Source organism: Bos mutus, chromosome 1 (genome assembly GCF_027580195.1).
Source record: "Bos mutus isolate GX-2022 chromosome 1, NWIPB_WYAK_1.1, whole genome shotgun sequence".
Lineage (NCBI taxonomy): Eukaryota > Metazoa > Chordata > Mammalia > Artiodactyla > Bovidae > Bos > Bos mutus.
The window spans coordinates 134,512,889-134,528,397 of record NC_091617.1 but is presented as its reverse complement, the minus strand read 5'-3'; the positions used below and the strand labels follow the sequence as shown (position 1 = coordinate 134,528,397).

The window sequence follows — 15,509 nt, the reverse complement described above, 5'->3', positions numbered from 1 at the left end:
GAATCATCCCCATTGCTGCAGAGCTCCTGGGATGTCTTCCAGACTGCCCCACTGCACACTGACCCAGCTGCCCCATAGGCCCAAGTAAAATGCAAACCAGCATGGTCACTCTCTGTTCAGAAGCCTTTAAAGGCACTCTATTATGTTGGGCAGAGAAGGCAATGGCACCCCACTCCAGTACTCTTGCCTGAAAAATCCCATGGATGGAGGAGCCTGGTGGGCTGCAGTCCATGGGGTCGCAAAGAGTCAGACACGACTGAGTGACTTCACTTTCATTTTTCATGCATTGGAGAAGGAAGTGGCAACCCACTCCAGTGTTTTTGTCTGGAGAATCCCAGGGACGGGGGAGCCTGGTGGGCTGCCATCTATGGGGCCGCACAGAGTCGGATACGACTGACGCAACTTAGCAGCAGCAGCATTATGTTGGAAATAAGACCTGCACTTCATTGCATGCCACTCGGTGTTCCACCTTCTTCACTGCACACCTCTCACTGTCTTCTGGTCTCAGTTCCAGCCAGGCTGAAATCATGGAGTAGATTTACCTTCCTTCACTCTAATCCTCCCGATCCTTACAGACCCTAGGGCTCAGCTTGAAAGTCACCTCCTCCAGGCAGCTTTCTTGTTGCCCTTCTTTTGTGTTCCCACAGCCAATGTACGCAACAGCTCTTTCGCTACGTTACGCTTATGCGTTCTCTTCTTGCTCCCCACCCTGAGACCTGAGAATCTTTGGAGTCAGGAACTGTCCTTGCGCTTTGTTTTTCTAGTGCTGAGAAGTATTTGCTGAAATCACAGGATCTGAAAAGAATCTTAGAAACAGACGCTGAGGGTGTTCTTTTAGGGGAAATGGGTTACTGTAGACACTGAAAGGAAGCAGTCAGATATTAACTACAATTCTTAGCCTCCTTCTAATGGGTGACCGTGTGACCCAGTTTGGGCCGACAAAATTTAAGGAAAAGTAGTTGAGCATGCCGGAGAAGGCAATGGCACCCCACTCCAGTACTCTTGCCTGGAAAATCCCATGGACGGAGGAGCCTGGTAGGCTGCAGTCCATGGGGTCCCTAGAGTCCGACACGACTGAGAGACTTCACTTTCACTTTTCACTTTCCTGCATTGGAGAAGGAAATGGCAACCCACTCCAGTGTTCTTGCCTGGAGAATCCCAGGGACGGGGGAGCCTGGTGGGCTGCCGTCTATGGGGTCGCACAGAGTTGGACACGACTGAAGCGACTTAGCAGCAGTAGCAGCAGCAGCAGTTGAGCATGCACAGGAGAGATCTGCTTCCCTGATGTGATCACAGCCCCTTCCTATTTTCCGTATTCCACCTCCTCCCTGGAATTAGGAGAGGAAGCTGGTAGAGGAGCCAGCCATGAGGACAAGAAAGTGAAAGTGTTAGTCGCTCAGTTGAGTCTGACTCTTTGTGACCCCATTCACTGTAGCTCTCTAGGCTCCTCTGTCCATGGGATTTTCCAGGCAAGAATACTGGAGTGGGTTGACATTCCCTTCTCCAGGGGATCTTCCCAACAGAGGGATCAAACCCAAGTCTCCTGCATTGCAGGTGGATTCTTTGCCATCTGAGCAACCAGGGAAGCGCACCACACTAAAGAATCTTGAAGGGACCTAGGTCATGATTCTGGACTACCTACTAGCGTCTTCTTGTTATGGGAGACCAGTAAAACTCATTTAAGTCCCAACTTCAGTTAGCCCAACTGTTGGGTCTCCACTACATTTAGGTGAACTCCCCCTAGGAAAGGTAGATGATGGCAGATAACCATCTGTGGGCATCTGAATAGACCTTTCCTTTAAAGATGATGCTAGTCCTGAGAATGGGCAAAGGCAAGATTAATGGAGGAGGAAAAGGTGGGGTTGGAGAGGCTGACCCTGCCTGGGATTCTATCAGAGGACCACAGCAAGGCCTCACTCAATGTGTGAGGAAGATGCTCTAGTGATGCAGCCCTAACATGACCATAACCTTGACCTGGGCCTTCTCTGCTAACTGCTTGGTCTCACTTGTGAAATGAGGCTGTTAGAATAGATAACTTTTCAAAGGTACAGCGCTATAAGTCTGGACTTTGGAGTCAGGAAAGCAAGGTCCATGTTCATGGCTTACTAGCTATATGACTTCCAGGCAGTCTTTGTGGTTGACCTCATCATCATCTGTAGAATCCAGGTTATAACAGTGCTAATAACTGTTGGGCTAATGCTGGGGTTCTGTGGCGTCACATCTGGGAGTGCTAGCAGAATGCCTGGTGGAGTCCGCCATGGCTGCTAGAGCCCAGTGCCCAACACATGCTGAGTGCTCTGTAGGGGGCCATTTTTGTGTTTCAAATTCTCCAAGCTGGCTTACTAACCACTGACGTTTCGTGTTTCCTCTGGGTCTGGGCCTGCTGCAGGGCTCCCAAAAGCCTCTCTGGTTGACTCTTGATCTGTGGGTGAGAGAACTGGCCCAAAGCCACTTACAGTCCAATGGCTTTTCCTCCAGCACTCTGTGCTGTTGTGTCCAGGGTCCTGGGGCCACAGGTGGAAAGGAGAAGCCCCTGGACACAGACAGCCCAGACCAGGCCCAGAAAGGCATCAATCAAGCCTTGGGTAGAAATAAGAGACCTACTTGGTCCATCTGTCCTGTGGCTCCTGTCTTAGCCAAATCTCCCTGGGAATTGAGGAGCGTCTTTTCCTGGGAATAGGTGGGAGGGGGGATGTGTGTGTGTGTGGGGGGGTGGCTTGAAAACGTTGGCTCTTCAAGAATGACAGGAATTAGGCAGCTGGAAAAACACCTCCAGAACTAGATTTCTTAGTGCAGCTGCTTTGGGCAGAACCTTCTTACCCTTCCTTGGAAGTCTCACCTTCTTTCTCTTTCCAGCACTATGTATCTTGGTGGAAAAAATCTTAGGGAAAAAAAATTAAGCGTCTGTTCTATTCCAGCCCTGAAAAGGAGATCAGTGGGTGTACCCCGTTTGTCCACGGCCCCACTCTCACCGCTCCTCCCGACTCCCACCCTCTTGGCAACACTCCAGGCCAGAGCGAGCCAGGCTGACACTCGACAGCACCTCCAGTTTACCTTGGCTCGGGTCCAGCCCGGGGCGGCCCCCACTTCTCCACCTTTGTTACCCGGCCCCTCTCTAGTGCAAAGAGCAGTTTAAATATAAATCAGTCCTCGACACAAACAGAGCCTCAGCGAGTCTCAGAGCCATCACCGGAACTGAGAGCCCAGGTTTTCGGCGAGTGCAAACAAGCAGAGACCGGCTCTGTAAATCTCCCAGATCGCATCGGGAGGGGCGCGGAAGCTCCCCCTCCCTTCACAAACTTCGGCTCCCCTCCAACCACCCTGGCTCCCGTTGGTTCCCTCAGCGCCCCTCGCCCCCGCCTCCTGTCTTCTAGCCTCGTAGCCCTGCCGATCCCTTCTCTGGCCCCCTCGAGTCTGCGGGCCCGCGGCGCCCACCCTGCCACGCCAGCGCCCCGGGTGCCCCCACGCTCTGCAGCCGGCCGCTCCCCCTGCAGACCTCCCTCTCCCCGGCCCGCCACCCCCGCCCCCACCCTCCGGCGGGCGGGACCTTCTCGAGGGGCGGTCGAGCCTTGCGGGTCCCAGCCCAGCTGCGGACGCAGAGACAACTTCGGCCGGAAAGAGGTCAAGCGCCGCCGGCCACCGCGTCACACCTGTCTGAGGGGGCGGCGGCGGCCGGGCGGGGGCTCGCAGCGCCTTTGACACCGAAGGGAAAGAGGGAGGAGGGAGTGCGCGTTTCATCATCGGCGGCGGCGGCGGCCACTTATAAAACTTCTAGGCGCGCACCCTCGCGCTCAGTCTCCTCCGGCCACCGACACGGCGCCTGCCACCCGCTGGCCGCCCGCCCCAGCCCAAGCGCCCCGGCCCCGCTCTCCCGGCCTCCCGCCCCGTGCTGCCGCCTCCATGGGGCTCCTGTCCAAGCCCGGCGCGCGCCAGGGTAGCGCCGCCTCTACTGGCCAAGCCGGCTGCAATCCCCGCTCTATCTTCAGCAACATTAAGGTGAGCGGAGAAGCGGGAACGTCGAGCCCGAGCCGCACGGGGCGCACCGTCGGCGCGGTCCCGGCGTCGGTGCTGCAGGCGCCTGGGAGGCGCTGAGGGTGCGGGCGCCCACCCTCGCAGTCCCTCGGTCGGTGCTGCGCTCCCCAACGCATCTTTGCGGACCCCGCACCTCGGGCAAGGGGGCGCCCTGCCAGGCAAGCCGGTGCTGGCCGTGTGTGCGTGTGCGTGTGTGCATGCGTGTGTGTGCATGTGTGTATGCATGCGTGAGTGTGTGTATGTGTGCGCGTGCGCTTACTCACGCCCTCCTCAGGGTAGGAAACGGCGATGCAAGTTACCTGCTTATTGGGCCAGCTCTATTCAGGTAGTCTTGGCACTAGGGTAGGGAATTGCCCAGTTCTTTGAACAAGAACATCTCCGGGACACGGTTTTGGGCTCCTGTGACAGTTACTTTGTTAAGGGCGTGGGCTTGGAAGTGCCTGGTCTGGCGCCTTGAGGGAACAGGCTGTGGTCCCTCTGAGATGAAGATCAGAGCCCGTTTCAGCTTGAGTGGGTGGCAGAAGAGCCATTCTCCACTATGCTTTCCTCGTCCCTGAGGGCGGCAGCCAGCGCGTGGGCTCTGCTACCTGATCGGGCTGCTGCCTGCAATGTTAAGAATTCCCCCGAGGCTGGCAACCTACACTGCAGCTCTTGGACCAGCTTTCCAGGTCCGGAACTAGCCCCCGGAAAGCAGCGGCTTTTGGTCTATGCAATAAAGTCTAGGCAGGTGCCTGGCAAGTTGTGGGGAGTGGGTGAAGAAAAGCTGGGTGTAGGCAGTTGTGTGGTGAGGTTGCTTTCCTCCACTCACAGGTCCAAGAGGACTGGAATGGTGGAATCCACACTCAGGCTTTTTTGCCTCTTCTGGGAGGGCAAAATGCACCTCCTGTGGTAAGGATGTGGGAGGTAGTGGAGCCCAGGTCAGGTTTCCTTGGAGTCAGGGCAAATGGTGCAGACAGGTTGTTTATGGCAGTCACACAGTCAGATTCGGGGTGGTAAAGCCTCCAGTGGTACAATTAAGGGGGACCCAGAACACACGAAGGGAGGATAAAGGTCTCTCTGGGCTGGTTTTGTGTCCAAAAGAAAGGGATCTGGAGGTCACATTGTTAGCAATAGAGCTGGGCTCCCCACTCCTGCTTCTCTTCTTTCCCCATACCACACTAGGCTGAATTGATTCCATGGTTGGATGTAAGTAAGACAGAAATTTTGAGAGAGTTTAAAATAATACTCAAATCTCCTCACCTTTGGCCAGACCCTGATGAGAACACTGTGTGTGGTTTTGGTCCCATCATTTTAAGAAAGTTTAGAAAGGTTTCAGCAGAGAATTGTGGAAAAATTTGGTGTTTATAAATTAGGAATTGGGAGGAAAGGGCCAGAGTAATCATCAGGTGGTCTGAAAAGAAAGAGGCCCAGAAGGGAGCCAGACTGAGGCTAAGTCCTCTATTTTCACCACTCGTAGTGTTGGGAGCAGGAGGGACAGCTCATAACCAGGGTATCCCCAAATGAAATTGATCTGTTTAGACCCGCCCTGAGTCTCTAAAATAAATGAGTTTATGGCAGCAGTTTCTTTGAAGATCTATAAAAATAAGATAATTTATCACATGCTGATGATTTAGTCACACGTGCCCGAGGCCTGGGCCCAGGCCAATTGGCCTCCTTAAGACTCATACCAGTTAAAAGTTTTTCTGATCTCTGAAAACCAGAATTTTTTCAATCATTTCCTCTCTTAATCCATAGTAATTCTAAGGCCAGAGTTAGGAGCAGCTTCCACTTAGCTTCACTTACCAGCTTGAAAACAGGTAGGAAATTTGATATCTCAAGGCAAATCTGGGGGCTGGAATTCCATTAGTTAAACTCCCTGAAGCCTTTTCTTCCAGGGGACATTGCTGACATGTGGGGGCTTTGCGATTTGATGAGAGATTTCCTCCTCCCAATAAGAAGGTTGGTGGCTGCCCTGCACCTTCCCAGGGGGTGTGGACTGCACATGTCTTGTGACATGTGTGATATGAGAGGAACAAGGGACACCCAACCTAAGGACCCATCATTTTTCCAGGTTCCTCATTGTTGGGACAGATTGACCAATAGGCTTTAGGTGTGCACGTGTTTAGACGCTCAATCATGTCCAACTCTTTGCAACCCCATAGACTTTAGCCCGCCAGGCTCTTCTGTCCATGGGATTTCCCAGGCAAGAATGCTGGCATGGGTTGCCATTTCCTCCTTCAGGGGAACTTCCTGACCCAGGGATCAAATCCTCCTGCACTGGCAGACAGATTCCTTACCACTGAACCACATGGGAAGCCCAGTAGGCTTTATGACATTCCTGCAATACCCCACATACCATATGGGTTGGGAAAAGGCATGAAACAAGGGGACTAAGACCCAAGCCTCATGCCATCCCCTTACTTAACTAGGTGACACAGGAAAGCATTCCTGAGCCTCAGAGTCCTTAAGTGAAAAATACTGGGTAATATGAACAATGCCTACCTCCCGAGGGCTGGTAGGGGAGGGCTTCCTAAGAATTATGTGGAAAGAGGCAGAGGAAACAGCTTTGTAAATCATGCTGGGCTTTCTGGTATTGGCATCACTGTGAGGTCAGTTCTTGCCTCAGCAAACAAGACTCAGCATACAAACGTCATTTCGGATCTATTATTCCACCAATTACACCTCATTCTGTGAGACACAGTTAATAGTTAAGAGAAACTGCCGTTTATAATAATAATATCCCCAAAATAACAATAGTAGCTAACAGCAACGGATCTGTCTGAATGTACTTGAACTATGGAAATAGTTTACCCACATGCAATCCTCATTACAGCTCTATCAACTTTATACTGTTACTGTTCCCATTAGTGATGAGGAAAACAAGGCTTTGTGAGGCTGGTCTCTTGGGTGTGGATACATAGGAAGGGTGGTGTGTAGAGGAACCAGGAATCTGAGCCTCCGGAGTCAGAGCCCCGAGCCCTAACCCCTGTGTGCCTGGCCCTGTCTATTGCACGGTGCTGGTTAGCTCTGTATAAGCACGTGGAGATACCTTGGATGTACTTATTCCGAGCAGTCAAGGGTTTCCCCAGACTCTGGTGACACATCCAGTTGTAACCAGTGGCTGCAGCTCAGATGTGTAGAGGCGCTAACAGGTTCAGATCTCTTCATTCTCCCTGGTCTCATTTCAAGAGCCTGGTGACTCTCAGGCGTGGGGTGAGTTTTTGGTACCTCCTTCTGCAGGAGTCAATACAATTGTTATTTACTCTGGAGAGTCACTGTTGCTTCTGACTTGTGTGCATGCCTGCATAATTGCTCAGTTGTGTCCGACTCTTTTGTGACCCTGTGGACCGCAGCCCACAGTGTTAGTGAACAAAATCTTGTCTTTCGCTGCCCACTGAAGCCAAATAAAAATTACAGAGACAGAGTCTGGAGGATATAAAAAGGTGGCTTTAATCCTCAGCTGGCTGAGAGGGCAGCATAGTAGGCTCATGCCTCAAGAACTGTGCCATCCCTCCTGAGGAGGGGCCTGGGGTTTATATGCAGTTAAGGGTCAGTGATGAGGAACAAAGGTGTTAGGATCTTGTCATCTTCCCTCTTGCCTTGTTTCAAAAATAGCCGTAGGCTGGCTTCAGGTAGCCTCTGGCAGTCTGGTGGCCCAATAGTTGGGTCCATTGTGTATTTTTACTTGGGCCTTCTTTCTGATACAGAAAAACTTCTGAGGGTTGATCTGCCAAGAGAGTGCTATAAAGGTGAACACCAAATACAGGATGTAATTGGCATAGAACCAAAGGATAATAGGTGCAAAATGTAGCTTATGCAGAATTAGGGGGCAGAAAACCAAACTTATTTACAGACATGCAGAGTTAGGGGGCAAAAAAGCAAGCTTAGTTACAGAGTACAGATTAGGAACAGTTAAAAGTAAAAACTAGGAAAGTTTGGGACTGTTCACTGTTCTCTTTATCTTCTTTGTTCTCAGGAAAGAGAAAGAAAAACTCATTCCTCATTTTTCCTTTTCACTGCAATACCAGGCTCCTCTGTCCATGGAATTCTCCAGGCAAGAATGCTGGAGTGTGTTGACTTTCCCTCCTCCAAGGGATCTTCCCATCCCAGGGATCAAACCCGCATCTCCTGCATTGGCAGACAGATGCTTTAGCACTGAGCCACCTTGCTTACAGCATTCTTTTTTTTTTTTTTTTTTTAACATGTAATGCTTTTTAGTAACATAAGGCTAATTAGAATGTTACTGAATACAAATTATAAACACATGTTTTTAGAAATAATTACTGTGTGTATTATATTTTTTAAACTTCTTTTCTTATTAAATAATTTTTAAATTAAGAAGTAGAGGACCTGCTCCGGAGAAGGCAATGGCAACCCACTCCAGTACTCTTGCCTGGAAAATCCAATGGGCGGAGGAGCCTGGTAGGCTGCAGTCCATGGGGTTGCAAAGAGTCTGACACGACTGAGCGACTTCACTTTCACTTTTCACTTTCATGCATTGGAGAAGGAAATGGCAACCCACTCCAGTGTTCTTGTCTGGAGAATCCCAGGGACGGGGGAGCCTGGTGGGCTGCCATCTATGGGGTTGCACAGAGTCAGACACGACTGAAGCGACTTAGCCGCAGCAGCAGAGTACCTGCTCACCAGCTATTGTCAGGGGGAGCAGTTCAGCATCCAGAACTCCTAAGCTTCAAATTAAGAACAGGTTCATTCAATGTTTATGGGGCACGAGTCGGGGAGGTGAGGGGAAATCTTGGTGGCTAACATATCCTAGCAACCTCAAAGAGATCTGTTGCTTCTTAAAATGAAACTTTTGGAGCCAAACTGGGGTTATCTTATAGAAGGAGTGGTTGATTTGGTAATTGCTGCCCACGAACTTTCACGCCCAGGGTCCCAGCCTAGCGAAATAATGGCTGTCCTGTCAGTGGGGGTGAAAGGCGGGGGAAGAACAGTGGGAAGAAGGAGATTTCACAGCTGGGCCTGAGTGGCTCTGGTGATTCCCCCCCCCAAGTGAGGGAGGGGTGCTTTGTTCTGGCCTGTGTCCATAATGTCCGGAGGCTTCTGATCCCCAGCCGTGGGGCAGCAGCTTGGGCCTAACCTCTCAGTTTCCAGAGGAAAGTGCTACATCCCCACAACCTGCAATCCATGCCTGGGGAGACTCTGAAGAGAATCCCCTGGGCCAGAGAATGCCCTCATCCCCCTATGAGTTGACATGCTTTCCTTCCTGGGCTGTTTCTCTGACACAAGGGACAGCATATGTTATTCTCTCCAGGGTGTCTATCCCCTGAGAGGCCCACCTTGCTCTGCTTATGGGTGTATTGGGGGTCGAGGAGGGAGAATTATGGGACTGGGTGGGGTGGAGGTCAAAGGTTATTCAGATCCTTTCCTCCTGTGATTGTGCCTCAAGCCCTTTCCTGGTTTTCATTTTGTCTCCTGGTGATGAATTTAACAAGTGGAAAGTGAAAGTGAAATTCGCTCAGTAGTGTCCGACTCTTTGCGACCCCATAGAGTATACAGTCCATGGAATTGTCCAGGCCAGAATACTGGAGTGGGTAGCCTTTCCCTTCTCCAGCAGATCTTCCCAACCCAGGGATCAAACCCAGGTCTTCCACATTGCAGGGGGATTCTTTACCAGCTGAGCCACCAGGGAAGCCCAAGAATACTGGAGTGGGTAGCCTATTCCTTCTCCAGCAGATCTTCCCGGTCTAGAAATCAAACCGGGGTCTCCTGCATTGCAGGCGGATTCTTTACCAACTGAGCTATCAGGGAAGCAAGTAGAAGAAGGATTTATTTTGAAATAATTACAGATTCATAGGAAAAATGGTGCTGAGAGGACCTATGTACTTTTTACCTGGTTCCTTCCAAGGGTTTCACCTTACATAGCTGCAATGTAAGACCAAAAATAGGAGAGTGAGATTGCAGTAATGTGTGAGTATAGTTCCAGGCCATTCGATCATGTGTACAGGTTTAGGGAACTGCCATCCCTCTGCTTTAAGACTGTCCCATTGCCACCGAGATCTCCTTCTGACAACCCTAATGTTCTCTAGCACTGTAACTTTGTCATTTTGAGAACATGATATAAATGAATCATGAAATATGTGTGTGACCTTTTGAGACTGCTTTTTTCATTCAGCATAATGCCCTTGAGATCATTCCAAGTTGTTCCATGTATCAATAGTTTGTTCCTCTTTATTGCTGAATACTGTTCCATGGCATGGATGTTATCATGATTTGTCCAGCCATTCACCTACTGAAGGACATCTGGATTGTTTCCAGTTTGGGGCTATTACAGATAAAGCTGCTATGAACAATCATGTATAGATTTTTGTGTGGGCATAAATTCTCATTTTGTTAGGGTAAAAACCCTAATGCTGGGAAAGATTGAAGGCAGGAGGAAAAGGGGATGACAGAGGATGAGATGGTTGGATGGCATCACTGACTCAATGGACGTGAGTTTGAGACAGCTCTGGGAGTTGGAGATGGACAGAGAAACGGCGTGCTGCAGTCTCTGGGGCCGTGGAGTCAGACACCACTGGTCGACTGAACTGAACTGAAAAACCCAGGAGTGCATTTTCTGGGTTGCATGGTGGTTTCCTGTTGATTTTTTTTTCTTAAAGAAACTGCCAAACTATTTTCCAGAGTGGGTATAACACTTTACATTTGCACTTGCAAGGTTTGAGAAATTCAGTTCCTCTACTGAATTTGATGTTGTTACTGTTTTTTATTTTAGCTATCCTTTTTTTTTTTTTGAAAGAATTCCTCCCCTACAGAAGGGCACTGCCTTCTGTAGTGAAAATAAACTGGAGGACCCCATTTTTATACAACAATAGAATGTCAACACTGGCCAGAACCTCCTCCAAATGAAAAAGGGACCCAGAGAGGGGTGGTGACCCCTGCAAGGTCTCAGGGAAGTAGGAGTATTTTAGCTGTTTGAATTGGTGTGTAGTGAGATCTCAGTGTGGTCTTTATTTGCCTTTCCCAATTGGCTGGCGCTGTTGAACATCTTTTCATGTGTGCATTTGCCATGTGTATACCCTCTTCAGGCTTCCCTGCTGGCTCAGTTGGTAAAGAATCCACCCACAATGCAGGAGCCCGAGGTTCAATCCCTGGGTTAGGAAGATCCTGTGGAGAAGCAAATTGTAACCCACTCCACTATGCACGCCTGGAGAATCCCATGGTAGACAGAGGAGCCTGACGGGCCAGAGTCCATGGGGTTGCAAGGAGTCAGACACGACTAAGCGACTAAACAGCAACAGCAGCAATACCGTCTTCACTGAAATATGTGTTCATATATTTTGTCCCTTTTCTTATTGATTTTTGAATTATTGTTTTGAGACTTTTTTTTTACATAAATGACATACAAGTCCTTCATCGGGCATATTGTTTGCAAACATTTTCTCCCAGTCTGTAGCTTTTCATCCTCTCAGCAGAATCTTTCACAGAGAAAAAGGTTTTGATTCCAATAAAGTCTAATTTATCAATTTTTAAACTTATGGATCCTGCTTTTATTGTTGTCTAAAAACTCTTCACCAAATCCTAACTCAAAAAGAGAAATCCTGTGTTTCTTCTAAAAGTTTTATATGTTTTTTTTACATTTCAATCTGTGACCCATTTTGAGTTAATTTTTTGTATAGGTGTGAGGTTTAGGTCAAGGTTTCATTGTTTTGCCTGTGGTTAGGAACAAATAAATGGTTCCTACACTGTCTATTGACAAGACTGTCCATACTCTACTGGATTGCCTCTGGGTCTTTGTCGAAGATCAGTCGGCCATACTTGTGTGTGTCCGTTCGGGCTTTTCCATCATGCTTCATTGATATATGTGTTTATCTCTCTGCCCACACCACCATGTCCTGATTACTGTAGCTAAACAGCAAGTCTCACTGTCAGGTTAAACTTGACTTTCATCCTGCAATGGTATGATTACCAAATCTTATCACCCACTCAGTTTCCCTTCTCCTTTGCCTTTTACGAAGACTTAAGAGCAGATTCAAAGCTTGCTTTTAGTAACTGGATGGAATCTTATGTATTTACATGCTCCAGCTTTTCTTCTGGCTTGAGCTGAATGGTTGTCTTTTCCCTTGAATTTGATTTTTCAGTATATGTTTCTAAACTTTTTCTATTCGTAATAACAGCCCCGCAAAGGAGGTATAAGCATTTCCATTTCATGCTTGAAATCTAGGTTCATCCAAGGCCACATATCCAGTCAGTGGCAAAGCAGGAATTCCCACAGGTGTCAGCTCACTCCAACCCTCTCCTTCCCATGGCCACAGAATGCCTCTCAGTTCCAGATACTCTTGTCCATGAGCATTTGGGTCTGAGCTTAGTGATCTCTGAGGTCCTTTTAGGTTCTCAGATTCCCACCTCATGCTAACAAGTTGCTGATTGAGATGAAACCAGGAGTAGGGCCAGATGGATCTGAGCTTTGCTGGCAGATCTGCTCTCAGTTCAGTTCAGTTCAGTCACTAAGTCGTGTCCGACTCTTTGCAACCCCATGGACTGCAGCACGCCAGGCCTCCTTGTCCATCACCAACTCCCAGCGTTCACTCAAACTCATGTCCATCGAGTCGGTGATGCCATCCAACCATCTCATCCTCTGTCGACCCCTTCTCCTCCTGCCCCCAATCCCTCCCAGCATCAGAGTCTTTTCCAATGAGTCAACTCTTTGCATGAGGTGGCCAAAGTACTGGAGTTTCAGCTTCAGCATCAGTCCTTCCAATGAACACCCAGGACTGATCTCCTTTAGGATGGACTGGTTGGATCTCCTTGCAGTCCAAGGGACTCTCAAGAGTCTTCTCTAACACCACAGTTCAAAAGCATCAACTCTTCAGCGCTCAGCTTTCTTCACAGTCCAACTCTCACATCCATACATGACCACTGGAAAAACCATAGCCTTGACTAGAGGGACCTTTGTTGGCAAAGTAATGTCTCTGCTTTTCAATATGCTGTCTAGGTTGGTCATAACTTTCCTTCCAAGGAGTAAGCATCTTTTAATTTCATGGCTGCAGTCACCATCTGCAGTGATTTTGGAACCCCCAAACATAAAGTCTGACACTGTTTCCACTGTTTCCCCATCAATTTCCCATGAAGTGATGGGACCAGATGCCATGATCTTTGTATTCTGAATGTTGAGCTTTAAGCCAACTTTTTCACTCTCCTCCTTCACTTTCATCAAGAGGCTTTTTAGTTCCTCTTCACTTTCTGCCGTAAGGGTGGTGTCATCTGCATATCTGAGGTTATTGATATTTCTCCTGGCAATCTTGATTCCAGCTTGTGCTTCTTCCAGCCCAGCGTTTCTCATGATGTACTCTGTATATAAGTTAAATAAGCAGGGTGACAATATACAGCCTTGACGTACTCCTTTTCCTATTTGGAACCAGTCTGTTGTTCCATGTCCAGTTCTAACTGTTGCTTCCTAACCTGCATACAGGTTTCTCAAGAGGCAGGTGAGGTGGTCTGGTATTCCCATCTCCTTCAGAATTTTCCACAGTTAATTGTGATCCACACAGTCAAAGGCTTTGGCATAGTCAATAAAGCAGAAATATATGTTTTTCTGGAACTCGCTTGCTTTTTCCATGATCCAGCGGATGTTGACAATCTGATCTCTGGTTCCTCTTCCTTTTCTAAAACCAGCTTGAACATCAGGAAGTTCACGGTTCATGTACTGCTGAAGCCTGGCTTGGAGAATTTTGAGCATTACTTTACTAGCTTATGAGATGAGTGCAATTGTGCGGTAGTTTGAGCATTCTTTGGCATTGCCTTTCTTTGGGATTGGAATGAAAACTGACCTTTTCCAGTCCTGTGGCCACTGCTGAGTTTTCCAAATTTGCTGGCATATGGAGTGCAGCACTTTCACAGCATCATCTTTCAGGATTTGAAATAGCTCAACTGGAATTCCATCACCTCCACTAGCTTTGTTCATAGTGATGCTTCCTGAGGCCCATTTAACTTCACATTCCAGGATGTCTGGCTCTAGGTGAGTGATCACACCATCGTGATTATCTTGGTCATGAAGATCTTTTTTGTACAATTCTTCTGTGTATACTTGCCACCTCTTCTTAATATCTTCTGCTTCTGTTAGGTCCATACCATTTCTGTCCTTTATTAAGCCCATCTTTGCATGAAATGTGTTCCCTTGGTATCTCTAATTTTCTTGAAGAGATCTCTAGTCTTTCCCATTCTGTTGTTTTTCTCTCTTTCTTTGCACTGATCACTGAGGAAGGCTTTCTTATCTCTCCTTGCTATTCTTTGGAACTCTGCATTCGATGCTTATATCTTTCCTTTTCTCCTTTGCTTTTCACTTCTCTTCTTTCCACAGCTATTTGTAAGGCCTCCCCAGACAGCCATTTTGCTTTTTTGCATTTATTTTCCATGGGGATGGTCTTGATCCCTGTCTCCTGTACAATGTCATGAACCTCAGTCCATAGTTCATCAGGCACTCTATTTATCAGATCTAGGCCCTTAAATCTATTTGTCACTTCCACTGTATAATCATAAGGGATTTGATTTAGGTCATACCTGAATGGTCTAGTGGTTTTCCCTACTTTCTTCAATTTAAGTCTGAATTTGGCAATAAGGATTTCATGATCTGAGCCACAGTCAGCTCCTGGTCTTGTTTTTGCTGACTGTATAGAGCTTCTGCATCTTTGGCTGCAAAGAATATAATCAATCTGATTTCGGTGTTGACCATCTGGTGATGTCCATGTGTAGAGTCTTCTCTTGTGTTGTTGGAAGAGGGTGTTTGCTATGACCAGTGCATTCTCTTGGCAAAACTCTATTAGTCTTTGCCCTGCTTCATTCTGTATCCCAAGGCCAAATTTGCCTGTTACTCCAGGTGTTTCTTGACTTCCTACTTTTGCATTCCAGTCCCCTATAATGAAAAGGACATCTTTTTTGGTATTAGTTCTAAAAGGTCTTGTAGATCTCCATAGAACTGTTCAACTTCAGCTTCTTCAGCGTTACTGGTTGGAGCATAGGCTTGGATTACCGTGGTATTGAATGGTTTGCCTTAGAAACGAACAGAGATCATTCTGTCGTTTTTGAGATTGCATCCAAGTACTGCATTTCGGACTCTTTTGTTGACAATGATGGCTACTCCATTTCTTCTAAGGGATTCCTGCCCGCAGTAGTAGGTATAATGGTCATCTGAGTTAAATTCACCGATTCCAGTCCATTTTATTTATTTATTTATACCTAATAGCTCCTTTTTATTTATTTATTTTAATTTTATTTATTTATTTATTTTTTAAATTTTATTTTATTTTTAAACTTTACAATATTGTATTGGTTTTTGCCAAATATTGAAATGAATCCACCACAGGTATACATGTGTTCCCCATCCTGAACCCTCCTCCCTCCTCCCTCCCTCCAGTCCATTTTAGTTTGCCGATTCCTAGAATGTTGACGTTCACTCTTGCCATCTCCTGTTTGACCACTTCCAGTTTGCCTTGATTCATGGACCTGACATTCCAGGTTCCTATGCAATATTGCTCTTTACAGCA

General features: G+C 47.8%; 1 protein-coding gene across 2 annotated transcripts in view; it reads left to right on the top strand.

Annotated features, from left to right (window-relative positions):
- Positions 1-3,587: 3,587 nt before the first annotated feature.
- SLCO2A1 (solute carrier organic anion transporter family member 2A1) overlaps positions 3,588-15,509 on the top strand; it is an 89,809-nt gene continuing 77,887 nt past the window's right edge. The window contains exon 1 of one of the 2 annotated variants that reach the window (XM_070376100.1): positions 3,588-3,996. In XM_070376100.1, the coding sequence (XP_070232201.1) occupies positions 3,901-3,996 (96 nt within the window). In that variant the 5' untranslated portion in view covers positions 3,588-3,900. The remainder of the gene's footprint in view (positions 3,997-15,509) is intronic. The other variant, XM_070376097.1, reaches the window with a different exon arrangement.